Source organism: Antennarius striatus, chromosome 5, assembly GCF_040054535.1.
Source record: "Antennarius striatus isolate MH-2024 chromosome 5, ASM4005453v1, whole genome shotgun sequence".
Classification (NCBI taxonomy): Eukaryota; Metazoa; Chordata; class Actinopteri; order Lophiiformes; family Antennariidae; genus Antennarius; species Antennarius striatus.
The window spans coordinates 5657033-5685000 of record NC_090780.1 but is presented as its reverse complement, the minus strand read 5'-3'; the positions used below and the strand labels follow the sequence as shown (position 1 = coordinate 5685000).

General features: G+C 41.7%; 2 protein-coding genes across 2 annotated transcripts in view; both read left to right on the top strand.

Annotated features, from left to right (window-relative positions):
• appl1 (adaptor protein, phosphotyrosine interaction, PH domain and leucine zipper containing 1) overlaps nucleotides 1-5708 on the top strand; it is a 32323-nt gene extending 26615 nt beyond the window's left edge. The window contains exons 17-22 of the mRNA XM_068314510.1: nucleotides 547-721; nucleotides 1485-1521; nucleotides 1598-1738; nucleotides 1810-1860; nucleotides 1976-2065; nucleotides 2933-5708. Of these exons, the coding sequence (XP_068170611.1) occupies nucleotides 547-721; nucleotides 1485-1521; nucleotides 1598-1738; nucleotides 1810-1860; nucleotides 1976-2065; nucleotides 2933-3085 (647 nt within the window). The 3' untranslated portion in view covers nucleotides 3086-5708. The remainder of the gene's footprint in view (nucleotides 1-546; nucleotides 722-1484; nucleotides 1522-1597; nucleotides 1739-1809; nucleotides 1861-1975; nucleotides 2066-2932) is intronic.
• A 6386-nt stretch (nucleotides 5709-12094) lies between these two features.
• Nucleotides 12095-27968, top strand: LOC137595730 (zinc finger protein 3-like). The gene is made up of 3 exons (XM_068315979.1): nucleotides 12095-12540; nucleotides 12996-13169; nucleotides 22508-27968. The coding sequence occupies exons 1-3, from the start codon at nucleotides 12441-12443 to the stop codon at nucleotides 23578-23580; spliced, it is 1347 nt and encodes a 448-aa protein (XP_068172080.1). The 5' UTR covers nucleotides 12095-12440; the 3' UTR covers nucleotides 23581-27968.

The window sequence follows — 27968 nt, the reverse complement described above, 5'->3', positions numbered from 1 at the left end:
AGTGGATTGATTTAAGCCAGCCCTTTGAACAAAACATGGAATGAACAAAACAAAAATCAGAAACTTTTAGTATTTTGCAAACAAAGACAAAACCAAAAACTTTATATTTTTTAATGTTACAGAACAGAATCGGAACAGAAAATAATAATAACCAGTTAATACTGTTTGGGGTTTTTTTCGTTCTTGAAAAAAATATCTGACCTCATGTTTCAAATCCTGTCATTCACTCAATGCGTGATGAGAGCAGAGAGAAGTTGAGGCAGATCACCAGTAGTCAAGGAAAAGGCAGTCTCTCAACCTCAATAATATTCATAACAGGTAATGCAGTGGATCAAGATTAGAGTGGGGTTTCTGCAAAGGTCTCAACATTTAACTTGAGCCGTAGGGTTCCATAAAAAAACCCTCATTCAACTCCAGCAACTTTATGTGTGCTGACAGCAGGTGTGACAAGGACATGGTCTTTCAAGATGTTTCCACTATTTTCTTTGTTAAAAGTGAGAAAGAAGCCAGCATTCCAGGTAGATGTCTATCTTTTCTGATTTGTAGACTCCATCCTCCACCAGCTCTTCATTGTTCGTTTTTTGGGATCCATGGAGGTGAGGACTGCTGATTCAGCAGATATCATATCTGACACCATGAGGCAAATCCTGGCAGCCAGAGCCATCCACAACATCTTCAGGATGATGGAATCACACCTACTTGTTACCTGTGACTGCCTTAAGTATGACCCATGACTCCAAACACACTGAATATCTTACATAGATCTCATTGTCAGCTTTGCATTTATCTGTTGCACCTAGAAGATAATTGATGATTGTGTCTGGCCTGACAGTGATTTTTGGGGCAAGTGGTCCTCAAATATTTCTACTACCTGTCCAAAAAATGTTGTTTAGATGTGCCCTATGGATACTGCAGCGCCCAAGTAGTAGCCGTGGGTTTGATTTATGCTCATGGCTCTCTGTCACATGCCCATCCCCTCAATCTCTCCCATTTCCCATCCCATATCCCTGGGTTTTCAATTCATTAAATGCAAAATTGCTGAAATATGTAATGTTTATAGAGATATAGGTATTGGATAGAATGAAAGACCGACTGACAATGCAGTCCTAAAGCTGATATTGTAGTCTAATTTTAAAAATGTAGTGGTGGTCGGTTTGAACTCTTCATCGTCCTCCCGTTAAAAACGGAGTACATTTACAGCAGGCTCTGCACATAAAATGTGTTTAGTTTGAACCCAGGTCATTAGATCTTAAAGCTATAGGAACAAAAAATTACGTTTTCTATTCAATATGCCAATGGAATGTCAAGCAAAGTTGCTTGAGCTTCACAGCTGGAGGTCAGAACAGACTTCATCTTCATCCTGCATAAATGTCTAAGCCCTTTTTTGTTTTATTTTGGCTTTTTCCCCTGAATACCAAAATGCAAGAGCAACAGTGCAACTAATCAGGAAGCTAATTCTATTGATTTTTGTGTTTCCCCTCCAGGCTCATTGATCCTCAGACACAGGTCACTCGTCTCAGGGTAAGATGGCCTGTTTCTCTTCTTAGAAGTTTTTAGTGTCAAATTTGTTTTTCACAAGGCTCCTCTCCTGTTGCAGTTCCCTCTCTCCACTGTGCTTCAGTTTTCTGCTCATCCAGACAACAAGAGGCTGTCTGGTTTCATCCTGCAGTCACCAGGTGGACGTGTAGACAGCCGATTCATCTGCTACATCTTTGAGTCTAACAATGATGGAGAGAAGGTGGTCTGCATGTTCATCTGTTTACTTTTTAACACTGGTTCGATCTGATAGTCCTCAATTTTGTGTTTCAGATATGTGACAGTGTCGCTCTGGCCAAGCAAATAGCCTTTCACTCTGAGATGGTGAGGTTGTTGAGAAACTTATTAAAATGAAACTAATTCTAACTGATGATGGCAACAGCACTTTCAGTTTGTGGTAGTATTTTTGTTGAGATCGCTTATTCTTGTTCTTGTGTAGGACCGTAAAGCCATGGAGGATAAGAAGGAACAGGAGAAAGCCAAAGAGAAACAACAGGAGGAGCTCAGTAAACAGCGACTGATAGAGAAGGTGACCTTTAAACCTCAAATCACAATTCATAAATGTTTACCTGTACAGTAATCCCTCGCTCATTTGTGCTTCAAGATGCACAGCTTCACTACATCGCAGATTTTTAATAGGTAGTCACGTGATACTATAAGCACATGCTAATGGCTGACAGCATCCATGTGTGCGCTGCGTTCCAACACTCACAGAACGCAGTGCACTTCGGTGTATTAAAGAAATACTTTTCTCTAATACAAACGTGATTTAGTCTATAAGAGTGTTGGAAATGGTAATACAGATATAAGGTGGTTTAATATCAGTATGGGGAGGGTTTATAAACGTAAATTGTTCGTCGCTATATCGCGGGATTTCATTTTTCATAGGTGGTCTTGGAACGCATTAACCCCGAGTAACAAGGGATTACTATACTTAAAATCAATATATACATCGTGGCCATTACCCATTTTACCCGGTAAGACTGTTTAGATTTTGTCTTCATTGTCAATGTGAAGAATTGATGATTTTCAGCCAGCTTTATGTCACTATAATCAGGGGAGCATGTGCAATAACAAACATAAAATTTCTTCCACATTATCTTGCTGACATACAGTCAATAATCAATGGGAATCGTGAAAACAAAAGTCCCTAGCTGGATGGAACAATGGATGGACACAAAGAGGAATAGACAGATGGGTACATAAAGCGATAGACAAAGAGAAAGACCGAAGAAGACATGAATACGGAGAGAGAGACAGATGAACAGTTCAACGGAGAGGCAGAGGGGAGTAGAGACAGTGGGATCGAAGGGAAAGGAAGGGAGGGGGGAGGGATACAGAGAGAGAGAGAGAGACGTACCCATCTTCCCAACTGTTTTGTCTGCTTCACCACCAGGATCTGGAGGAGCAGAGTCGTTTGATTGCCGCCTCCAGTCGCCCCACTATCCCACCTGGCTCGGATGGACAGATGTTAATGCTTAGCAACAGCCAATCACAGTCCAGTGATGCTGGGGAAGAGGACGAGAAGAGAGGGGAGTCTGAAGCCTAACACTGAGCAGAGTATGCTTGTTTTATCAACCAGGCAACCCCAGGGGTTCCATCAATGTGTTCAGGAATCCAAAGAGGGGAACACCACACACTGCCAGGGGTGCCTGGGAGTGAAAACTTGCATTCTTACTTCTTCAGACCGTAAAACTTCCCATGCTGAAAATAGAAGATTGATGAAGCTAACTATCTTTATATAAGATGAGAGGAACAGGCATGGCAGTGTCTCCTCACTGACTTGTGTTTTAATCAGTGCATACCGCTTTTTTGTACCAGCTGAGCCGATTTAACTAGTTTCTTTATGTTTGTTTTATAAAAAAGACATTATAATGGATTCAAAACAAAGAGGTGGTGAAGGATATTAAGCATTGCAACACAATGGTGTAGATGTAATTAAATACATATGTAATATACAGTGTGGTAGGAGAAAAAGAGGATGAAAGCAGTAGTCTTATTTTGAAGTGTCCTTGTGATGTGCTCATTCCCCAATCAAAGCATGTTTCAACCTTCTGGTTTCTATCTTTCCAACCCGGTAGTTTTCATTCATTTTGTGCATATTTAATATCAATATGTAGTCTTTTTTGAAGTAGTATCCCTAATGTCAGAAGTACCAGGCAGTAGACTGGAATTATTATCAGATTAAGAAAAACATGTAATTCAGCGTTTGCTGAGATTTTATAAATTTTTTAATTTGATGGCGGCTAAGACTCAGATTTTCACCACTTTCAAAAAAGCACAAGAAGAGCAGGACAGCAATAGATAATAATTCACACATATTTACTAATTATCATTTTAGGCATGTTATCAAAGAAGGATAATCTAAATTGGCATAAGATATGAGACAAAATGTTGTCTAACAAAAGTTAATTTTACTTCAAGAATGTAGTGCAACCCTGGGATGCGCTTCAAGAAAAAATTGTGGATCCGAACATGAAGTTTATTCATCCCCAAAAGTAGTAACAGAATATACGGTAGAAATCGTATATGCAAGGATTAAGTTTTGCCAACAGTACAATATAAAAACTACACTGTTAATTTTAATGTTTTTATTAATAACAACATTATAACTGTTAAAGGAAAAAGTAAAAAAAAGTAAGATTATATAATACTTTTATCAAAATGTTAAAGCCTGGTAGTCATTAAAAAAAACAGTTTTAGAAATAAAGATGTAATACAGTTTACTCTTGCTTTTCTTTCAATAGTTTTCTTTGACTATAATTCATATATTCTCCTGTGGAAATTTCACCAAGCTGACAGAGCCTTCTCCACACACATTTCATTAATATCGGTCTCTTTTTCTACATTAACTTTTGATTGTTTTTTATTCAAGAAAGCACTCATTGTCACTTGCTTTTTCTCCACAAACAAGAACACTGGTCTATTGTTTTTGTTTCCAGTAGCAGCCATATCTATCCCTGAATGCAGTAGTAAAATGTCACCTACTAGACAATTCTCCAAGTCGGTTCAGTCCCTGATGTGTTATGTCCATTGACAACAACAACAAAAAAGAAACATCAGAATGTATCATAATCATCTACTTAAGAGTTGGTTGGTGAGCTAGTCCAGACCCTCAGATATACCTAAATAAGGGGGCAGAAGTTTCATCAAGGAAGCCCAGACAATTCCATCAATTCCTCTGGAGGGATTCCAAGACCCTCCTAAGCCAACTGACATAAACTCTCCAGCGAGTCCTGTCTCCCCTCACAGATGGAAATGCCTGGAGCACCTCCCTAGGAAGGCGTCCAGTGGTCAACCTGACCAGATGCCCGTACCACCTCAGCTGACTCCGCTCGATGCAAAGGACCAGCAGCTCTACCTTGAGCTTCTCCCTATTGTCTGAGCTCCTCACCCAAGCTCCCAGGCTGAACCCAGCCACTTGGGCCAAGCAGTGCATCATAAGATATTACACTACAAGTTAGTGTTGAGAAAATATGTTGAGGGTGTTGTATTAAAGCCATGCCAACCATATAAAAAAAATAAAGAGCTAGTAGACACTCAAATAAGTAAGGGGTGATGTAATTGGGCTCTAGAAAGCTACAAACACTTTATGGGATGGGGAAATTCTGTATTTTGTGGGTTTAATACAGTGGTTCTCAAACTTTCTTCTGGGTCACCCTTTGGAAAAAGAAATTTCCCAAATGCTTCACTTTCCTTTTTATTAGTCGCTGTGCAAATAACGTTTTCACAACAAAATCAGCATTCATTCATTCATTCATTGCCAAGGTGAAATGAGTGTTAGTTTTTTTGAGTACCTGATCTTCCAGGTCCATGTACATGTACATGCAATGGTGTCATTGGAGGGGGCAAAAAGTAGCCAGTAGGTTGAGCCCCCCGACATTTGTGTATGTTTTCTTGGAACGTCCAATTTTATATGCAATTTTGAAGGAAGCTTGCTGCTCTTTTCACACCAGCAGCTTTATATCACTTTCCTGCGTTTTATAATCATAAATTATATTTTTGACAGACTCCGGTGGCTCGGTGGCTTACCCATGTAACTCGGGTGTTTCTTCACTTCTTTTGGTTTCAAGCTGTTTCCTGCCAATGTTTTGAGACAACATAGGGAGGTCTTCATCTCCTTCCACATTCACTGTGAATCCAAGACTGAGATAGACGGCATTGTACACTGCCTGGCCAAAAAAAAGCCACCATCAAAGAAAGTCGCACCCTCTCATATTTTGTTGGACTACATTTAGCTTGATTACACAATGCATCAACTGTGATATTGTTTTGATAAGTTAATGCAATATCACAAGAGTTATTTAATATGCCCGTGCCTTCGGAGAAGAAATAATCCATTGATGGAATAACCTGGCCATTAAGTATATTCAGGTAATCAGCTGACCCCTCTGACAATGTCAGGATTCATTGGGCTAAAATTGTGAGGGAGGGAGAGGTTCAGGGAGCATGAGACATCATTTTCATACATGGATTAGCCTCACAGAGTCCAGACCTTAACCTCATTGAGATTCTTTGAAAAAGAAGATGGCTTTACATAGTGGTCAGACCCAACCATCATAAATGCAAGATCTTGATGAAAAATTTGAAAAAATATTGCATCACTGGATGGAAATAAGTTGTGATATTGCATTAACTCATCAAAACAATATCACAGTTGATGCATGCTGTAATCAAGCTAAATGCAGTCCAACAAAATATGAGAGGGTGTGACTTTCTTTGATGGCGACTTTTTTTTTTTGGCCAGGCAGTGTATTTCCTGGTCTTGGGTTTTGGTAGTTTTCAATCATTGTTCACTTTGGCTGATATTGACTTGTTGTTAGTTTCCAAAGCATGACAGGTTTCTTTTTGCCCCTGACAGAAACTTGATTATACAAAATGTAGATTTTGTTGTGGTACGTCTCTAAAATGAGTTACCACAGGTATTCTTCCGTTTGACATGGAGCTCCAAACCATGCCCAAAACTCGACTGGGTTTTCTGAACTGTGGTGTAATGTTATCTGGCATGCAACCTGAGAAATCATAAAGTGGGCCCTAGGTGGTATATTCTGTTCGGACTCCACGGTGAAATTTTACGTACAAAGTTGTATGCTCATGTTTGAGTAAAACAATGGAACGCAAATCTTATGGTGGTCTTCATTGCCGGTAAAATTCCTCTGAAGCGAATCAGGTTACAGGTTCTGAATTATGCTGTTTGTTTTTTCATTTATGTCATTCAGCTGCCAGATGTGCAACTATACTGCTTTTGAAATGTCTTGCCCCAAAGTGATCTTGTGGTCCTCAATATCTGATTAAATATTGATAAAATTACTTCCAGACGCTTTGTTTAGAGGGCTGGCCTCTGAGCTTCCTCTGTCAGTACCTGTCACCCCCACCTCCCCCGTTGTTTTTACATGTTTTAGAGTAGTTTCTGACTAACATAGCTGAAATGAAGTCAGACAGTCGTTTTCAGAGTGCAACCAGTCCAAACCTGCTCAACAATCCTTACACAACATCACATCAAAATGATTTGTAGCACATGAAAATCAAAATTACATGAAAATGAAACATGCAGTAAACAGGTTTCTTGAATGTGTCTTAACATGTGAGTTTCCAGATGAGAACAGTAGTTTTGGAGCAGTTTCTGACTGAAAAATCTTGAATGAAGTCCAACACTTCTTTTCAGAGTGGAGAAGAGGAAGGAGATTGTTGTGGACTTCAGGAGAACACGCACCCAGCATGCTCCACTAACCATCAACAGTGCTGCAGTGGAAAGGGTCAGCACCAAGTTCCTGCGTGTGCACATCTCCGAGGACCTGTCCTGGGGCCGCAACACCACATCACTGGCCAAAAAACGCCAACAGTGCCTCTACTCCCTCTGCAATCTGAGGAGAGCAAGAGCCCCACCCCCCATCATGCTCAACTTCTACAAAGGCACCATCGAGAGCATCCTGACCAGCTGCATCACCGTGTGTTACAGCGCGTGCACCGTTTCCTGCCGCAAGACCCTGCAGGGCATCGTCAGAGCAGCTGAAAAAATCAGTGGTGTCTCTCTCCCTTCCCTCACAGACATTTATAACACCCGCCTCACCCGCAAAGCCATCAGCATTGCAAGTGATCCCACCCACACCTCTCACAGCCTTTTCAGCTTGCTGCCATCCGGTAGGAGACTGCAGAGTCTGCAGGCCAAGACCAGCAAGCTCAAGGACCGCCTGCCTTTTGTACTGCCTGTTGTACTGCCTATTGACCATGGGTCTGAGAGGACTGCAATTCCATCTGTGCTGTATGTCGTGCATATATGGTACATTTGACAATAATGCTGACTTTGATTTTGATATTGTGATAGACAAGGAATTATTCGAGATAGCTCTTAAAACACACTGACACAAAAATGAATAAAGCAAAGACAATTGTTAAAGAAATACCTGAGACACCTACTGATACAGGTAGCTCTGAGAACATAAATGAAAACAGTTTGAAAAAGGCCATAACAGAAAAATATGATTCGCAAAAGAAAAAAATTCCTGCAAGACACAAAAGGCTTGAGGGCTAAAGTAGAAAATTTCTTTCCTGACCTCAACATGTCTCTGGATAGTGTCAGTTTTTATTTAAAGAATCCAGAAAGCAATGATCAACCAGTTTTTAGATTGAAGAAACAACTGACAAAAGTAGAAAGGATGATTGTGGAGAACGGTTGGGTGTTTTTTTGAATTTTGTCTGCTTTTTATAAAACCTGCATTCTTAGTTTGATAAATGTTAAAAGGTCAGACATTTTCTTTGTTCAGGAAACAAACAGTACTGTTGAAAATCCTACCATTGTTTTTAAGATGTGAATTTCTTTTTGGGTGAATCTCTTTTCAATTTTATGTGTGACTATCTTGTAATTTGGCTTTTATGAATTAACATTTTAAATGTCAAATCTCTCTCTCTCTGTACACACGCTGGGAAAGGGTGTGGGAGGAAGTGTGAGGAGTGTGTTGCATCTGAGTGCGTTTTTCATTCAACCGTTATATCATGAAAAACAAAAGTGCAAAACTCGAGAAGAATCAGAGCGAAATATGTAGCGGTGAAGTTTGTGAAAGTTAAGAAAGTAGACAATGGCGATTGATCAATCCATCTGTAATGCAGGCGGATTCGGGTGGCTCAAGTTAACAAACGTATGTGAACGCGCGGGGGAGGGCAGTGTTGATTGGTCAGCTGAGAGGGGTGAGGAGATAGGGAAGGCTCAGAGGGTGGGGGTGGGCTGAGAGCTAACCCCCTTAAAAACAGACCTTCACAGAGCCGAAGAAAATTTACCAATATTCAATTAAGAATATTGAGGACCACGGATCACTTTGAGGCAACACATTTCAATTACAGATTACAGTGTAGTTGGACATCTGGCAGCCGAATGACATGAATTAAAAAAAGAGGCTGCTACCAGAGTGGTTGAGTCTGCTGCAGGAGGAGAAGGAAGACATGGTATAGATGAAGAATTTTTAAAAATAGCTTTAACAAGAAAAAACTCTGAAAGAGGAAATAATGAAGGTAAAAAAGTTGCTGATGAAAAAACAAATAAACACTGATTTATCCAAGCAGCTCTGACAGTGAAAATGAAAACAGTCTGAAAGGAGCCTTAAGTGAAAAATATGATTCACAACAGATAAAAAAAATCCTGTATGATTCACGAGGTCTGAGGGTTAAGGTGGAAAATTTCTTTCCTGACCTCAACATGTTTTTAGATAGCATCACTTTTTATTTACAAAAAAAAACCCAGAAGTAAGCGAGCAACCAGTTTTTATTGACCAAAAAATTTTAGACTGAAAAAAACTAATGGAAAAAGTAAGAAACCTGACTGTTTCTAACGAATAGTTGGTTTTTAATATTGTCTGCCTTTTTAAACCTTTGTTTTAAATACTTGTTTGTTTTTAGCTCCATTTTTTACGTGTGCAGTTTTAAACCAGGCGCAAATAACATTCATGGAGCAAGGGATATGGAGAAAAGAGCGTCTGTTTTTAGTTGGATGAATGTAAAAAAATGTGATTTTTTATTTGTCCAGGAAACACACAGTATTGTGTAAAATGAAGTTGAATGGAAGCGAGAATGTATGAGTATGAGCAATGGTTGAAAGGAAGACGTTGGTTTTAATCTGTGTGTATGCTCCAACTGTAGGCCCAGATAGAGTGGCTTTTATAAATATTTTATTTTAAATAATGAATTTCAGAAATTTTATTTATTTATATCTTTATTTTTTCAGTTTATTTCTTTCTTTCTGGACATGGTATTACAGCACACTTCACCTTCATCACTTTTGCGACATCAACAACATCCGAAAAGAAAAGAAAGGGTTGGCGGGAAGAAGCCATTTGACTTGTAAAATTCCTGTCCCCAGAATCCGGGGACAGGATTCATCCGGTACAATGAATCCTGGTTTATATCATCTCTCTCATTGCAACATGATATAAACCAAATTCATACATTAAATTTCACATTTCACCGTGATATTTTTCACAGGCATAGCACATGTAGCTTAATAAGCTACATGTGCTATGCCTTTTGACTTTTCTCTACAGGTGTCGCCACAGCAAATCAATTGCCTCCATCCAACCCCGTCTCTTGCATCCTCTTCCCTCACACTAACTACCTTCATGTCCTCTTTCACTACATCAATAAACCTCCTCTTTGGTCTTCCTCTAGGCCCCCTGCCTGGCAGTTCAAAACTCAGCATCCTTCTACCAATATATTCACTCTCTCTCCTCTGGACATGTCCAAACCATCTCAGTCTGGCCTCTCTGACTTTATCTCCAAAACCTCTAAGATGTGCTGTCCCTCTAATGTACTTGGGGTGGAAGTGGCTCAGCGGTAGAGCAGATGCCTTTCAGATAGATAGCCCCAGTCATCGGTGGATCAAATCCCACTCCTGCCATGATATCACTGGAGTGTGAGCTGACAGTAGGAGGTGTCAGCTCACCCCCCAGGCACCTTCCTTTCATTTTAGCTGAAACTCTTCTATCACACCCGACACTTTTCTCCACCCGTTCCATCCTGCCAAGGCACCCCTGAGCCAGGCACCCCCACATACACACACACACACAAGCTGCTCAATTTGGGGCGCGTTCAAGAAGCCGCTGCCCATCACTCCCAATGTGTGTAGTTTGTTGTGTGTGTATTAACTACATGCTGACAGGCCCCCTTGTGTGCTGTATTCAGGGGGCCTGTATACTGTAAAAAACTAACACAGAATGTATATACTATACCTGAGTGACAATGTAATTTCCCCTTGTGGGATTCATAAAGTGTACTTCTTCTTCTCCTTCTCATTCCTGATCCTATCCTTCCTGGTCACTCCCAGAGAGAACCTCAGCATCTTCATCTCTGTTACCTCCAGCTCTGCCTCCTGTCTTTTCCTCAGTGACACTGTCTCTAGACCAAACAACATCACTGCTCTCACCTCACTTTTTATACCTTTGCTTTCATTTTAGCTGAAACTCTTCTATCACACATCACACCTGACACTAAACTCCACCCATTTCATCCTGCCAGTACACGCTTCTTCACCTCTTTTCAGCACTTTACATCGCTCTGGACTGTTGACCCTAATTACTTAAAATCCTCCACCTTCTTGATCTCTTCTCCCTGTAACCTCATCTTCCACTTGGGTCCCTCTCATTCACACACATGTACTCTGTCTTACTGTGGCTAACCTTCATTCTCCTCCTTTCCAGGACAAACCTCCACCTCTCTAGCTTCTCCTCCACCTGTTCCCTGCTCTCACTGCAGATCACAATGTCATCTGCAAACATCATAGTCCATGGAGATTCCTGTCTAACCTCGTCTGTCAGCCTGTCCATCACCATAGCGAACAAGAAGGGGCTCAGAGCTGATCCCTGATGCAGTCCCACCTCCACCTTGAACTCCTCTGTCACACCTACAGCACACCTCACCACTGTCTTACAGTCCTCATACATGTCCTGCACCGCTCTAACATACTTCTCTGCCACTCCAGACTTCCTCATACAATACCACAGTTCCTCTCTGGGCACCCTGTCATCAGCTTTCTCCAGATCTACAAAAACACAATGCAGCTCCCTCTGGCCTTCTCTGTGCTTCTCTATCAACATCCACAAAGCAAATACTGCATCTGTAGTACTCTTTTTTGGCATGAAACCATACTGCTGCTCACAAATGTTCACTTCTGCCCTTAGTTTAGCTTCAACTACTCTTTCCCATAAATATCATTATACTACCCCGAGCAAAAAGTATGGAATCACCAGTCTTGGACGAGCACTCACTCAGATATATTTTTTTCCTCAGAACTGAGTGATTCCATATTTATTTCTCTGCACTTGCTCTATAAAAGTAACATTTACTGACCACCACATCCTGCATTTAAGTAAGTTAACTGGATAGTGTTTGTCCTAACTGGGATTCAAACCCACGACCTCCTGCATTCACGTCAGTTAAATGTTTTTTCTTCATTTCTTTTAGTGTTTCTAAATGCCAAGGAGTTGCACTTTTGAAAAACTTCCTTATTTTTTCATGCTTTCTGAGTTTGTTCTACATAACGTCACGACATACGTCATCAACACGCGCCGCGACAGCGCCTGGAAGCCGCTCCTCAGTCGGACACACTGAGGTAAAGGTTTCAGCTTTGACAAAGAGCGAGTTGAACTTTAATGGAGCTAAACGGTCTCAATGTGGACTCGGAGCGTTTGAATAGATTCTCTGCTGTATGCCTTTGTCTTTAACGCTTCCACGCGTGGATCAGCTCGTCCCCTGAAGCTAACGAAGCCTGCGAGCCGGAAACGAGCTCCACTCCATCAGCAAAAAGATCGAAACGGATCGAGTGTAGAGGAAAAGTTGTGCTGTGAAGGAGTCCAAATGTGTGACGTCCAAACACTGAAAGCTTTGTCCACCGGAGACTAGCTGCTGCTGCTGAAGACATCATGGAGCAGTTTGTGAGAACATTAGCAAAGAACACGGAGCTCCGTGGACCACTGAGGCTCCAGACTGTCATCTGTCCTCAGGTCCACCGACAGACAGCAGGTCGGTTCCTGTCGGTTCTTTCCTTGGTTCAGCTTCAGACATTCAACTCAGTTGTTTTTTGCTGTCAGCCATATGTCTGCCGGACTTTGTCTGGTCTGTCCAGACCTTGTCCACAGGACCTGTTAGTGTCCTCTGAGACACTACGGAGATCATTCAGGGACATTAGATGTGCCAGAATGTTGTCGACATGATTCTCTGCCTTGTGTGTTTTTATCAGACGTCACACAGTCACGATAACAAAACAGTTGTGTAACTGTTCATGACTCTTTGATGATTCATTGATGACTTACTAGATTCACCCTTACTTAGTGTTGAGCTGAATTACAGGTATGTTAATTATTTTATTCTGAGTTCTTCACTAAAATGTTCAAACACTTTGACTGACTGTTAGAAAGTTGTCGTGAGGTTTAAATGTCAGCAGCCTCTTGAAGATGTGTTTATTTCATGATTCACAGACGTCCAGCTGCTGGTGGTGACTAAAGAAGAGGTTGACCCTGAGCAGCAGGATTTAAGGTCCCATCTGCACCAGGACAACCCCCCAGAACCTCCACACATTAAAGAGGAAAATGAGACAGTCCAGACCAATCAGGAAGGAGAGCTGCAGATCAAGGGGCAGCAGTTGCCACCAGGTGAAATGAAAGTGAATGAATTACAGTATGTTTTTAAAAAAACCCCAAAACAATTGTTGACTGAGAGAAAAGAGGAAGTTAGGAGTGGAGTGACCTGTGGGTGTCTTTTCTACTGACCAGGAATAATTGTGACTAAATATTCATTCTCAATAGTGAACAGATGTCAGGACTTTTGGAGCGTTTGTGAACTTTCCGTTGAGGGAAAAGATTTCTGCTTGACGGTTTGTTTGTGGGGAATGGTCAGGGTTTACCTTCAGGGGCGTTGAACCAAAATACACAGTGAGGCAAAATTTAAAACATTGGTACAAGTTGAGGGCCAGACTGTTTGTGTTATATCAATCAATCAACTTTTATTTATATAGCGCTTAATCACATCTGAAGACATTTCAAAGCGCTCAACAGATAGAAAGCTAACAATGCTCTCCAGAGCAAGCATAAGGGACGGTGGCAGGGAAAAACTCGCTCATTGAGGAAGAAACTCCGGGCAGGACCCAGGCTCTGGAGGGCGGTCATTCACCTTGACCTGTTATATCATTTACATTTATTTTCAAAGGCTCTTCTTGCAGATTTTCTGAACTCATATTTAACAGAAAACCTTTTTCTACAGGTCAGGAACAGCCAGAAAAAGTAATGTCCTCAACTGAAAAATCAACATGTCCTGTAGCATCAATTGTAATAAAAAAATATCCATGCATTTAAACTCAGTCCTCTGCTGTGTGTTGGAATCTCAGTGGTCTGAACCAGTTTTTAACATCATGTTTACTCATAAAAGTCAAATTACAAAATAATCAGTGACAAAATCCAAAAGAGATTCACGTAAAGAGGATTTTCAATAGTACTGTGCATTTTCTGAACAGAAAACATCTAACCTTTTAACATTTATCAAACTAGAAAAAACAGACAAAATTACGAAAGAAAAACAATCATCCGTTGTCCACAATCATCTCTTCTATAATCATGTCTTTTACTATTTCTCTTAGTTTTTTCAATCTATAAAACTCTTGAGAAAGATTTTGATTTTTTAAATCACATACAGTGGTGGTCAAAAGTTTACATACATTTGTAAAGAACATAATGTCATGGCTGTCTTGAGTTTCCAGTTATTTCTACAACTCTGATTTTTCTCTGATATAGTGATTGGAACAGATACTTCTTTGTCACAAAAAAAATTCATGAAGTTTGATTCTTTTATGATTTTATTATGGGTAAACTGAAAGTGTGACCAAATCTGCTGGGTCAAAAATATACATACAGTAACATGAATGAGTTGTGTCAATGATATGAGCTTCATAGCATGGCCTCTTAACTTCTTGTGAGTGATCATGAGTGACTACAGCTGGTGACTTCTCTGAGGCCATTTAAAAAGGGCTCATTGGATAAAAACACCCACAATCGCTACAATGGGAAAGTCAAAGGAGCTCAGCACAGATCTGAAAAAGAATCATTGACTTGAATAAGTCAGGAAAGTCACTTGGAGCCATTTCAAAGCAGCTACAGGTTCCAAGAGCAACAGTGCAAACAATTGTTTGTAAGTATCAAGTGCATGGCACTGTTTTGTCACTGCCACAATCAGGAAGAAAACACAAGCAGTCACCTGCTGCTGAGAGAAAACTGGTCAGGACGGTGAAGAGTCAACCAGGAGCACCAAAAAGCAGATCTGCCAAGAATTAGAAGCTGCTGGAACACGGGTGTCAGTGTCTACAGTTAAGCGTGTTTTGCATCGCCATGGACTAAGAGGCTGCCTTGCAAGAAGAAAGCCTTTGCTCCAAAAGCGGCACCTTATGGCTCGACTAAAGTTTACTGCTGATCACATGAACAAAGATAAGACCCTTTGGAGGAAAGCTCTGTGGTCAGATGAAACAAAAATCGAGCTGTTTGGTCAAAATGCCCAGCAATATGTTTGGAGGAGAAAAGGTGAGGCCTTTTACCCCCAGAACACCATGCCTACCACCAAGCACGGTGGTGGTAGTATTATGCTGTGGGCCTGTTTTGCTGCCAATGGAACTGGTGCTTTACAGAGAGTCAATGGGACAGTGAAGAAGGAGGATTACCTTCAATTTCTTCAAGAAAACCTAAAGTCATCAGCCCGAAGGTTGGGTCGTGGGCGCAGGTGGTTGTTTCAGCAGGACAATGACCCCAAACACATATCAAAAGTGGTAGTGGAATGGCTAAATCAGGCTAGAACTAAGGTTTTAGAATGGCCTTCCCAAAGTCCTGACTTAAACCCCATTTAGAACATGTGGACAATGCTGAAGAAACAAGTCCATGTCAGAAAGCCAACAAATTTAACTGAACTCCACTAATTCTGTCAAGAGGAGTGGTCAAAGATTCAACCAGAAAGTTGCCAGAAGCTTGTGGATGGCTACCAAAAGCACCTAATTGAAGTAAAAATGGCCAAGGGACATGTAACCAAATATTAGCATTGCTGTATGTATATTTTTGACCCAGCTGATTTGGTCACATTTTCCGTTTACTCATAATAAAGTCATTTAAAAAAATCAAACTTCATAATTGTTTTTTGTGACAAGGAAGTATCTGTTCCAATAATTCTATCAGATAAAAATCTGATTTATAGAAATGACTGGAAACTCAAGATAGCCATGACACTATGTTCTTTACAAGCGTATGTAAACTTTTGACCACCACTGTATACTCAGGAAATCGATATGAAAAGATAGTTATGGTAACAACATCCAAGAGAGATTCACTCAAACATGAACACACACTTCAAAAAAACCTATCATATGAAATGTGGGCAAAATATACTTGAATTAAACCAAACACTGACTGAACATGAGTTCCCCATTTAACACGGAACATAAGACACCCTTGACACACCATAGGTTCGTAAAAGTATGTAAATCATTCATAGCTCTGGAATAGTTCAAATCTATTCTGATTCTTGGTTGACGCAGTCTTCTTAAAATGGCTTCTACACTGCAGTCAAACGAACCTTCAGCCTTTTCCTTTCTGCTTAGATATATTGCCATCTTTGCTTGGCCCAGAAGAAAGTTTAGAATCTTCCAATCCTTTTTTTTAAATTCTTCCTGCGTTTCAAACCTATAATGTATATCTGTCAAAAACAAGACTGAATGAGAGACATATTCCATCTAAAAACAGAAATAGATTGTTGTGTCTCTGACAGTCCAGGAAGCAGTGAAAATAGCTTTGTTGTGAGAACAGAACGGACAGTTTTGCAACACATTTGGATTCAAAACTGCAATAAAACTGTTGATGGCTACAGAGCCATGTAAAATCCTCCCTTTGAGATCTCCAACCCTCTTTGTTAACAACTGCTTGTAGAAAGACTCCCAAGAAGGTTTCACATTCGCCATCAGCCCCAGGTGAACCCTCCACAGTGTGTCAACTCGATCTTTAAGTTAATCATTGTTTAGAACAGGGGTATTCAATTGAAAGTCACGGAGGTCCGGTTATTAAAATTTCCTCATAGTATAAGGTCAGAACCCAAGTCCAGTTTGTGTCTTATAGCCAGCCCCTATGTCCATGTTTCAGTTAATATCAATTTTCGATGTTGGATATTATTTAACTAAGTGCACAACCTGCTCTTTTACCATAAATAAAAGTAGACGCAGGCAAATAAATCTGAAGCCTTTATGTAAGATTGAAGAGCACACACAAACCTCAGAATTACAAAAAGTGCAAACAGAGCTAAATAACCCTTTGGAATGGTACCTGGGTTGTCCTCTTTCATCCAGGGCACAGCCCCCCTCTCTTTCCCACCATGTCCCCATCTGTGGTCACAGAGACCACCTACTATGTCCCTCTTTGTCAGCATCTCTGTTATTGCTACATACATTTCACCTTCTCTTGTGTGTGTTAGTGGTGTTACACCCAGCAAAGAGCTCCTTTGTGAAGGAACCTGACACACACAAAAGCTGGGCATCATCAGTAACATCTGTACTCATCAATGGCTTAAAGACATGCATGGTGCACTCTCAATAGCTGCATCAAGCTGTTGATATTTCTGATTTTCTGGTTGGTGTGGACATCAGGATTTGTTTGATTTTTTCACATATCTCATCTTTCTGTTTTCCTTCAAATGATGTCTCAACAATAGCGTTCAAGCACTCCTTCACAACTGTCCCTCAATAAAAGATTTTTTATATCCACCATGCCTTTACAGGGAGTGCAGAATTATTAGACAAGTTGTATTTTTGAGGATTAATTTTATTATTGAACAACAACCATGTTCTTAATGAACCCAAAAGACTCATTAATATCAAAGCTGAATACTTTTGGAAGTTGGAGTGGGGATTTTTTAATTTCAGCTATTTTAGGAGGATATCTGTGTGCAGGTGACTATTACTGTGCATAATTATTAGGCAACCTCCTTTCCTTTGGCAAAATGGGTCAGAAGAGAGACTTGACAGGCTCCGAAAAATCGAAAATTTGAGATATATTGCAGAGGGATGCAGCAATCTTAAAATTACCAAGCTTCTGAAGCGTGATCATCGAACAATCAAGCGTTTCATTCAAAATAGTCAACAGGGTCGCAAGAAGCGTGTTGAAAAACCAAGGCGCAAAATAATTGCCCATGAACTGAGAAAAGTCAAGCAGGCAAGATACCACTTGCCACCAGTCAAGCATGCAAGATGCCACTTGTCACCAGTTTTGCCATATTTTTCAGAGATGCAACATCACTGGAGTGCCCAAAAGCACAAGGTGTGCAATACTCATAGACATGGCCAAGGTAAGAAAGGCTGATAAACAACCACCACTGAACAAGACACACAAGATGAAACGTTAAGACTGGACCAAGAAATATTCAAGACTGATTTTTCTAAGGTTTTATAGACTGATGAAATGAGAATGAGTCATGATGGGCCAGATGGATGGGCCCGTGGCTGGATCGGTAAAGTGCAGAGAGCTCCAGTCCGACTCAGACGCCAGCAAGGTGGATGTGGGGTGCTGGAATGGGCTAGTATCATCAAAGATGAGCTTGTGGGGCCTTTTCGGGTTGAGGATGGACTCAAGCTCAACTCCCAGTCCTACTGCCAGTTCCTGGGAGACACCTTCTTCAAGCAGTGGTACAGAAAGAAGTCCGCATCCTTCAAGAAAAACATGATTTTCATGCAGGACAATGCTCCATCACACACATCCAAGTACTCCACTGCGTGGCTGGTAGAAAGGGTCTAAAAGAAGAAAAACTAACGACATGGCCTCCTTTTTCACCTGATCTGAACCCCATAAAGAACCTGTGGTCCCTCATCAAATGTGAGATTTACAAGGAGGGAAAACAGTACACCTCTCTTAACAGGGAGGCTGTGGTTGGTATAGCACACAATGTTGAGGCTTTTGAGTGTCCTTGCAAAGAAAGGTGGCTATGTAGGTCACTGATTTTTTTGTTTTGTTTTTGTGTGTCATAAATGTATACAGGTAGTCGTCGACTTACGACTGCGATTGGTCCCGACACATTGGTCGTAATTCGACTTGGTCGTAAATCGACTTTTAAGTAAAAATTCAATCCAGCATCCCTGGTGCTGGTGCTTGGCTGTGGGTCGTCCGGGTCATCAGCTGGGGCAGCGCGTGGGTTGGTGGGAGCGGGACACGATCTTTTCATAAACATTGTGAGCTTTGTCTGAATTGTTCGTTTCTTTTTCTCCTCATAAATTTCATGATATGGACGGAAAGCGTCGTTTGCCATCCGTTCAATCCTCACCTGCACACACAGATATCCTCCTAAAATAACTAAAACTAAAAAAGCCCCACTCCAACTTCCAAAAATATTCAGCTTTGATATTAATGAGTCTTTTAGGTTCATTAAGAACATGGTTGTTCAATAATAAAATTAATCCTCAAAAATTCAACTTGCCTAATAATTCTGCCCTCTCTGTAGTGAACATTCGTTTGCATTTTGCTCGGTTATTTTGCCCTCAGCTGGGACTTCAGGTGATAACTTTGCTCAAAAGCTCTGCTTTGTTTCATAGTGGCGCTTCACGTTACCACTTTCAATTAATGCTACGTGTTCGGCACATATGAGGCACAATGGTTTTGAACTGCCTGACGGAAGAATAAACATAAATTTCTCCTTATACTCATTATTAACCAGAGGTTTTCGTCATTTACTTCCTTTGTTTTGGAGCTATGCTATCTTCACTGTCTCCCTTCCTCTGTGCTCCTCTGTAACGGTAAAGTCACAGTGGTAGCGGCAGCAAGCTGTCTTACTTCCAGGTGCGCTGACAGAGCATGTAAACAAACGATTTGATTGGCTGAACTGAGTAGGGCTATTACCATGTTAACTGGAGGAGCAGTGCCCGCCGTCTGTAGCCGCAACCGTCAAAAGAAATTCTCCAAGAAAATCTACTCCCCTTGAATTTATCATGGAGTGGTCACGGGTCCGGACAGAACCATCACGTGGTCCGGATCCAGACTCCGGTCTGCCATTTGGTGACCCCTGGTTTAGAACCTTTACCATCAATTTGTACATGTTTTTTCCATTACAGTCACTGAGGCTGATCGGGTCTGATACAGAGTCGTTAGAGCAAAGAGACAAACTTTACTGGGAAAGGGTCAATATGAGTCCAGTTTGATAGGCCTCTACAATAAGAGTTTATCAAAGTCAGTTGCTGTGGGTTGAGTTGGCTCTTCCAGCTCCTCGACAGTCTTCGGATGAATCTAACTGAGGTCAAACCCATGGTAGAAGATGGAGCAGCAGCGCCATCCAGGTTGGATACACACATCGCCACCAATTTCCAAACGTGGAAATTTTAGCCGCGATAAATTTGGACTCCACTGTTGTTCCTGCTAAAGTTGTTACATTGAAAAGTCCTCCTTTGATAACAGGTTCCTTTAAAAACCAATAGAGTGATTTAAAATTCTGTGGCCTCTTCCTGAACAAAAGTCCCCAGATTTCAAAAAGACTCTGATAAAAACATAGAAGACCTCCCAGTCTTTTGTTTTTCAGGTCCATTAAGTACAGCAATCAATCGAGTCCCCGACCCACCACTGGGCCAGTATTGCCTGTGTTGTGGGCTGCCACACCAAGTCCTCAAGGCCAGTCAGGAGCCAATGAATGAATTGCAGCTGAACGCAGCACTTCTGCTGGTCAGATGGATGAGTCCCTGCCCTCCCTCCTCCTTGGGCAGAAAAAAGGCGTTCTGAAAGACCCAATGATCGCAGTCCCCAAAAAAAGTCAACAACACTGCTTGGGTTTGTTTTAGCAATATTGGTGGGGTTCAACACAGGACAGTCGGTGCCACAACCTTGATGCAACCAAGTTCTTTATAATTAAAACTCGACCTCTAAAAGATAGTTCTGATAAAATCCATTTCCAGGTTTTTAGCCTTCCATTTTCTCTAAAACGTTTTCCCAGTTCTTTTTTGTAATACAGTTTTCCTTCACGCGATCGCGCATCAATGATTGCGACTCCACCTCATTGCGGATTTTTGGTCGGCAGTCACGTGATACCGTACGCAAATTCTGTTGGCTGACGGTATCCGGAAGTGCGCTCTTTCCGTCAATCTCAGACTTTTGAGACACAAAAGTGCTTTAAACAGTCTATCAGAGTGTGGGAAAAGGTAATACAGATAGGTAGTTTAATATCAGTATGAGGAGGGTTCATAAATGTTTAAATTACCATAAATAATGAGATAAATAAATCGCGACCTGGATCACGGATTCCTCAATTGCGTGTTGTTCCTGGAACGCATTAATCGCAAAGACCGAGGGCGCACTGTACACTCCAAGGTATTTTAATTCATTTATTTATCATTGTCTATCAGGGAATCTGATTTCGTCCAGCCCACCTCCCACCGTTAAGAGCCTCGCTCTTCGCCCAGTTGACTTTAGCGGAGGAGATCTCACTAAAAAGCTGTACAGTGCATTCCAAAGAGCTTATATCATGCCAGTCTTTGATTGCAACAATAATATCATCAGCATATGCAGACATTTTGAAACTACAAGAGGAACCAGGAAAATTCTTGTTCTCAACTGGTTTAAAACAGGTTCTAGTGCCAGAGAGTAGAGCATTCCTGAGACGGGACAGCCCTGTCTCACGCCCCTTTGGACCTTAAAAGGAGCACTCAAGCCACCGTTAATCTTAAGTACACTCTCAATGTCTCTATACAGGGTCTGAATCTTGGTAATAAAGTTAGAACTGAAACTGTGTAGAGGTTGTGGAAACATACAAGTACATGGTACTCTAGCTGGAAAGCAGACTGAACTGCTACAACTTGGGCTGTATGTAGAGGAAGGGGCAGAGTAGGATGTACTTTCTGAGGAGGATGGCTTCCTTCAACATCAGCTCTGAGCTAATTCATTTGTTCTATCGGTGCATTGTGGCCGGTGTGCTGTCTTATGCCACTGTATGTTGGGGTGGTGGGGCCAGGAAAAGGGATACCAAACGCCTGGACAGACTCATCAGGGGGTTGATCAGTCAGAACCTGGACTCTTTGAGACAGTTCTGAAGAGGAGGGCCATGTCCAAGTTCAGAGCAATCCTGGGGAACATCACCCACCACCTGCGTACTTCCTCGCAGCAGAGCATCTCTCATAGTGGCAGTATTGGTCTCACTGGGAACGGTGACCGTGATCGTGAGCGCTCAGTCATGGCAATCAAGGTCAAGTCCAAAAAGGGTCAGAATGTTGTAGAGACATCCCTTCCTTGACCTTTCTGTACAAGTCTGATGAACAAGCTAACTGTTCCAGGAAAAGAAACTAAAATAGGGAGTGGGATCTGGTCAGATGACCATAATTGCATGGGGTACCCTTACTTGAAAATGATGCAGACACTGAGCTTTTAATCAGCTGAAATGCACCTAGAGCTTTGGAGCCAATAAATGTAATTCCAAGTGAAAACAGGGCTATACGCAGTTTATGTTGAACTGAATAAACGATTGGCGAAGTGGACTTTGAACATCCCACTGTTGCTGCTATCTGCATCTCTACGGTGAAATTGGATGAGCTATGAGCTAAAATGAACACAAAATGTTTTCGTTAAACTGGTTAATGGTTACTACACCATTGGTTTACCATTAAAGTTCCAATAATTTAGTAACATTGAAGTTTCACTTTCATAGCTTTTGGTAGGATAAAAAATCAGGAAAAAGTTTTGGAAGCCCTTTGCAGAAATTACGTTCAGAATTCAGATTGTTTTGTATGTTTGTAAGACACAAAATTATCAGTTTGAGTATTTTCCAACTTATTCAATCACATTTATGACTTTTTCTTCTTTTCCTTTCGGCTTTTCCCTTTATGGGTCACAACAGCGAATCAGTTGCCTCCGTCTAACCCTGTCTTCTGCATCCTCTTCTCTCACACCAACAACCTTCATGTCCTCTTTCACTAACAAATATAAATTAATATATTTGTGTTTTTCAGATGTCCAGGTGCTGTTGGTGACTAAAGAAGAGGTTGACCCTGAGCAGCAGGATTTAGGGTCCAATCGAGAACAGGACGACCCCCCAGATCCTCTACACATCAAAGAGGAAGAGGAAGAAGTCCAGACCAATCAGGATAACAAGGAGTTGCAAGGGCTGAAGGAGGAGGACGATGTCACGGAGTTTACATTCTCTTCAGTCCCTGTGAAGAGTGACGAAGATGAAGAGATACCTCAGTCCTCAGTGCTTCAGGATGAAGAGATGAAAACAGAGGGTGATGGAGAAGAGTGTGGAGAATCAGAACCAAACAGTTACATTGAGACAGATGGACATTTACAACCAGATGAAGAGCAGATGTCAGACTCTGAACCAGAGGATGGAGACAGTTGTGACCCGGAGGAGACCAGTGAACCTCAGTCAGACTCAAACCAGTTGAGAAACAACCAAGAACTTGAATGCAAACCTGGAACTACACCAGTTAGTTCCCCTGAATGTGGTTTAAGCTCTGGTGATAAGAAACATCTGCACCAACACAGTGGAGCTCAGACGAAGGAGAAAACATTTAGCTGTTCACTTTGTAAAGTGAGTGTTTCACTCAGATCACATTTTTATAGGCACATGAGAACCCACAGAGATGAGAAGTCTTTCACTTGTTCAGTCTGTAGTAAAGTATTTAGGTATAGTGGACATCTAAGACTACACATGAGAAGCCACACAGGAGAGAAACCCTTCAGTTGTTTAGTGTGTGGTAAAGGTTTTAGTCACGATGGAAACCTGAGACAACACATGAAAACCCACACAGGAGAGAAACCCTTCAGGTGTTCACTGTGCAGTAAAGGGTTTAGTCGGGGTGGAAATCTAAGAGTGCACATGAGAGTCCATACAGGAGAGAAACCCTTCGGGTGTTCAGAGTGTGGTGAAAGATTTAGACATGATGGACATCTAAGGCGGCACATGAGAATCCATACAGATGAAAGACCCTTCAGCTGTTCAGTGTGCAGTAAAGGATTTAGGCAGGGGGTACATTTAAGAGAGCACATGAGAATCCACACAAGGGAGAAGCCCGTCAGTTGACATGTTTGTAACAAAAGCTTTACTCAGGTTGAATAAAAGTGTCTTCCTGACAGTAATAAAAATAAGTACAATATTTTCCGCACTATAAGGCGCTTTGGACTATAAGATGCACCCTCAATAATTTGTTTTATAATTTATTTCATATATAAGGCGCACCAGATTATAAGGCGCACACAATAAAAAATGAATAAAATGTATTTGATAAACTTCAGCGGCCTTAGTTACGCAATCCGTCCACTAGATAGAGCCGCGCTGCTCAGGCAGTAATGATTGCATTCATGACTTCCTGACTACCTTTGAATGGCCCCTATTGTTATGTCGATAAGCCATTCTGAGCCTGAAGGAGACTTGATCACTTTGCCATCTTAGAAAGAAGTCAACACGCATATTAAAAAACCTGACAGTAAAAACTGGTTAAATTCATTACGAGTGCAGTCAGTGCGAACAGAGTGGATTATTTCCTGATCTGAAATTCGAAGCAGATATTTAGGCTCCGACGTTCGTCGGCTTCGTCGTCATTTATTAATTAAATATTGTTTCGATCGGTAGTCCAGTTGGAGGTGAGGTGCAGCTATGTGCAGCTATTTGCTGCTGTGTGTCCTAAACAATTTTTTAACTAGTTTTTAATGTCAGGCTGCTAATTTACTGGCAAATATGACGCTGTTTTACTCCTAGAACTGACTTTAACGTCGGTGTCTCACCGCCGTGAATCTCACCGCACGTTGCTGCAGACAGAATACACAAGCCTGAATGTGCCCCTCCGCCGCCCGCCCAGAGCTGTCAACTACATTTGTAAATCAATTGCAGTACAGTAGACACCCTTGTCTAGCAGTGACTGCTCTTGAAATTTCAGAAAAGGCTGGAAGATCAGCTTTGAGGGTCTTTCATTCACCTTTATGCCAGTTTCGCTGTGTGTTTCCACAGACTAATAGAATGGACCGTCACTAGATTCCAGATGACAGCACAATGGCATTTTTTAGACCAATTAAGTTTAAGGTGGGTTATTTCCGATGCCAAATAGTTAGGAAATACTGAGATCAGTCAGTCAAACTTTATTAATAGAATTGTTGAAAGTTCCTTAGGGTTAGCGTTAGGGTTGAAAGTTCCTTATGTTTTGCTACGTAATCACCGGTGCTCCTACAGTCTGCTCTACCGTCAGAGAGCAGCTCAGTCAGAGCCGGGACTTCGGTGATGACCCTTGACTACCGTTGTTAGGGGGCGTAGGCCCGAGTGCCTTGTGAAGGTGCTCTTCTGGTGGCGGAGTGCAGCATGACTGGCGGCCAGACTGCCGGCTTTTTTTCAGCAATCATGTTTTTAACCAATATTAATATGAATATTAATCCATATATAAGACACACCGGATTTTAGGCGCACTACGAGTTTATGAGAAAATCTTAGGCTTTTAGGTGCGCCTTATATTGTGGAAAATACGGTAATTTACAGAATGAATCTTGTTTCCTTCCAGCAGAGAATGAGTCTTCTGTTGTGTTTCTGTCCCGATCATTTACTCTCCTGCTCTGCCTGTGCTCCTACCGAGGGTGTGGCTCATCCATGCTTCTCACACAGACACAGAAAGAATGTTGGTAAATAATGCAATGACAATGTCCCCAAAACTTGCATAATGCATAAACTTCAGTCTCCAAAGTACAAAGCAGACTAAAATGTTGTTGTGTTTGAAGTATGTTGCTATACAAGCTGCTTTAACAAACCTGGTGTCCTACTTCAGATACTGAGACACAGGGTTCCTCCGCTAGTATGGTAAGTTTGTAATTTGTTTTCATAAATTTCCAAGTCTGGAAAAGTATGAAAAATTAAAACAATTGTATGGAAAAATATTCCTTTTTCCAAGATCATTCGTACTGTTCTATTTTCTAAAACATAAAATTGTGAATATCTAAAAAAAGAAATGATTCGATCTGTTGTGGGACCTTAGTAACACAGCTAAAATATTTGTGTGAGAGCACACAGTAGGCTACACATTCACATAATAGATCCTTGGCTACGCGTCCCAATTGACAAATTGAATGCCCAGCCCTCAGCCAGCCAAAGTGTTGCAAGTTTGACAGCTGCTACAACAGACAAGTGATGTCGACAAACCGAGAGCAAGCTATTCAAATTTCCTAGTATGGTCGTGTTAGAACTCGGAAGAGTAAATGTAAATTCTCTGATGACTGGCTCGTGGATCCTACATATTTAGTTTGATGAGCGTCTCGAATGGATAAAGGAAGATAAATGCACTGTGAAATCGTTTGACATCCCTAACATGGGGATAGTCATCAGTTTTCATCACAGCACATCTGCGTCAGCATTTTTGACTCAACCCAGCATTACACCAAATCTGCCAATGTCAAGTGAACTTGCCCACACCCCTTGTGATTAAAAGTAACAACATGCAAATACTGTATGTCCATCAATGTTAGCTGTCTTATTTCACTGTTGCAGTGGTTAGTGAGCTGTTTCATTAGCGGAACAAGCAATGTTTTTTAGCTTGTACATGTACTTTACTCATCAAACAACACCGTCATATTACTGACTATAAATGAAATATTGACACCCTTTCACATCAGTGTTTTAGATTACACCTACTGGGCTTATTTGCGTTACGAATTCAGTCTGTTTTAATTATGTTCAAGTTTCCGGCCATGTTTATTGAATGTTTATTTGCACAATACATTAAACAATAGTGTAAAATCAAAGTCAGCTTTATTGTCAAATGTACCATATATGCACGACATACAGCACAGATGAAATTGCAGTCCTCTCAGACCCACGGTAAACAGGCAGTACACACTTGGTACAACAGGCAGCACAACATAGGCAGTACAACAGACAGTACAGCACAGAGTATGAGACGAAACACATAGGGACGGTCAACATCTCTATACACTCATAATCGCGTAGGGGAAGTGACGTGTGCGCATTCCCTGAGTTGACGGTGGGAGAAAGAGAGCGATGTAGTCAGGTGCTAGAGGGAGGGCAGAAAAGGGTGCAGGTAGAGTTCAAGGCTGTGGCAGGGGCAGAGCAGGGAGGGAGTTGAGCCTCCTTGACCACCTGGTGAAAGAAGCTGTCCTTCAGCCTGCTGGTTTTGACCCGCAGACTCGGCAGTCTCCTACCTGATGGTAGCAGGCTGAAAAGGCTGTGAGAGGGGTGGGTGGGATCACCTGCAATGCTGATGGCTTTGCGGGTGACATGGGTGTTATAAATGTCTGTGAGGGAAGGGAGAGAGACACCAGTGATCTTTTCAGCTGCTCTCACGATGTGCTGCAGTGTCTTATGGCAGGAAACAGTGCAGGCGCCGTACCACACAGTGATGCAGCTGGTCAGGATGCTCTCGATGGTGCCACTGTAGAAGGTGAACAAGATGGGGGGTGGGGCTCTTGCTCTCCTCAGTTTGCGGAGGAAGTAGAGACGCTGTTGGGCTTTTTGGCCAGTGATGCGGTGTTGCGGCCCCAGGACAAGTCTTCGGAGATGTGCACACCCAGGAACTTGGTGCTGCTGACCCTTTCCACTGCAGCACCGTTGATGGTTAGCGGAGCATGCTGGGTGCTTGCTCTCCTGAAGTCCACAACAATCTTGTCTTTTCTACATTCAGATGGAGATTGTTGTCCTTGCACCACATAGCCAGGCAGCTCACTTCATTTCTGTAAGCTGTCTCATTATTGTTCATGAGACCCACCACAGTCGTGTCGTCTGCAAACTTTATGAAGAGGTTGAAGCTAGAAGTTGATGTGCAGTACACTGTAAGCTAGCTACTGTGTACTGGCATGTCCTTTACCATCGTTTTATTATATGGCAATAATTCAGGTGTTAAATATTCATCATGAGCCCAGATTATTGATCTGTTTCAGCGATACACCTCCACCTACATCCAGTGATACACCTCCAGCTGCATCCAATGACACACCTTCAGCTGCAGCCAGTGATACCTCGAGCTGCAGCTGCATCCAATGATCCAGTTACATCCAGTGATACACTTCCAGCTACATCCAGTGATACAGCTGCAGCTACATCAAGTGATACACGTCCAGCTACATTCAGTATACCAAACTGCATCTGCATCCAGTGATACACTTCCAGTTGAATCCAGTGACACAGCTACATCCACTGCTTCAGCTGCATCTATATTCAGTGATAGGCCAGTACCTTGATGAGGACCTTTGTGAGTGGCCCAGAGGTTTTGTCTGTCAAAGTGCACTGGGCAATTGATCTCATTGAGAAGCATGGACCCTTCAACATTGATCAATTTCAGCACTCTTCTTTTTCGTTTGTTAGTTTTAGTATGTGTTTGTCTATGCAGTTGTTTTGTATGTCATAAACTCCTTGTATATCCTACCTGCTGCGCATGAGTGTTGTGCTGTCTGTGATAACTGTAATCTTATGTAATGTAT

Coding starts and splice junctions, on each gene's coding strand:
- LOC137595730 (XM_068315979.1), top strand. CDS start 12,441: ATGGAGCAGTTTGTGAGAACATTAGCAAAGAACACGGAGCTCCGTGGA. Junction 12,541..12,995: donor GGTCCACCGACAGACAGCAG/GTCGGTTCCTGT, acceptor CATGATTCACAG/ACGTCCAGCTGCTGGTGGTG. Junction 13,170..22,507: donor GGGGCAGCAGTTGCCACCAG/GTGAAATGAAAG, acceptor TGTGTTTTTCAG/ATGTCCAGGTGCTGTTGGTG.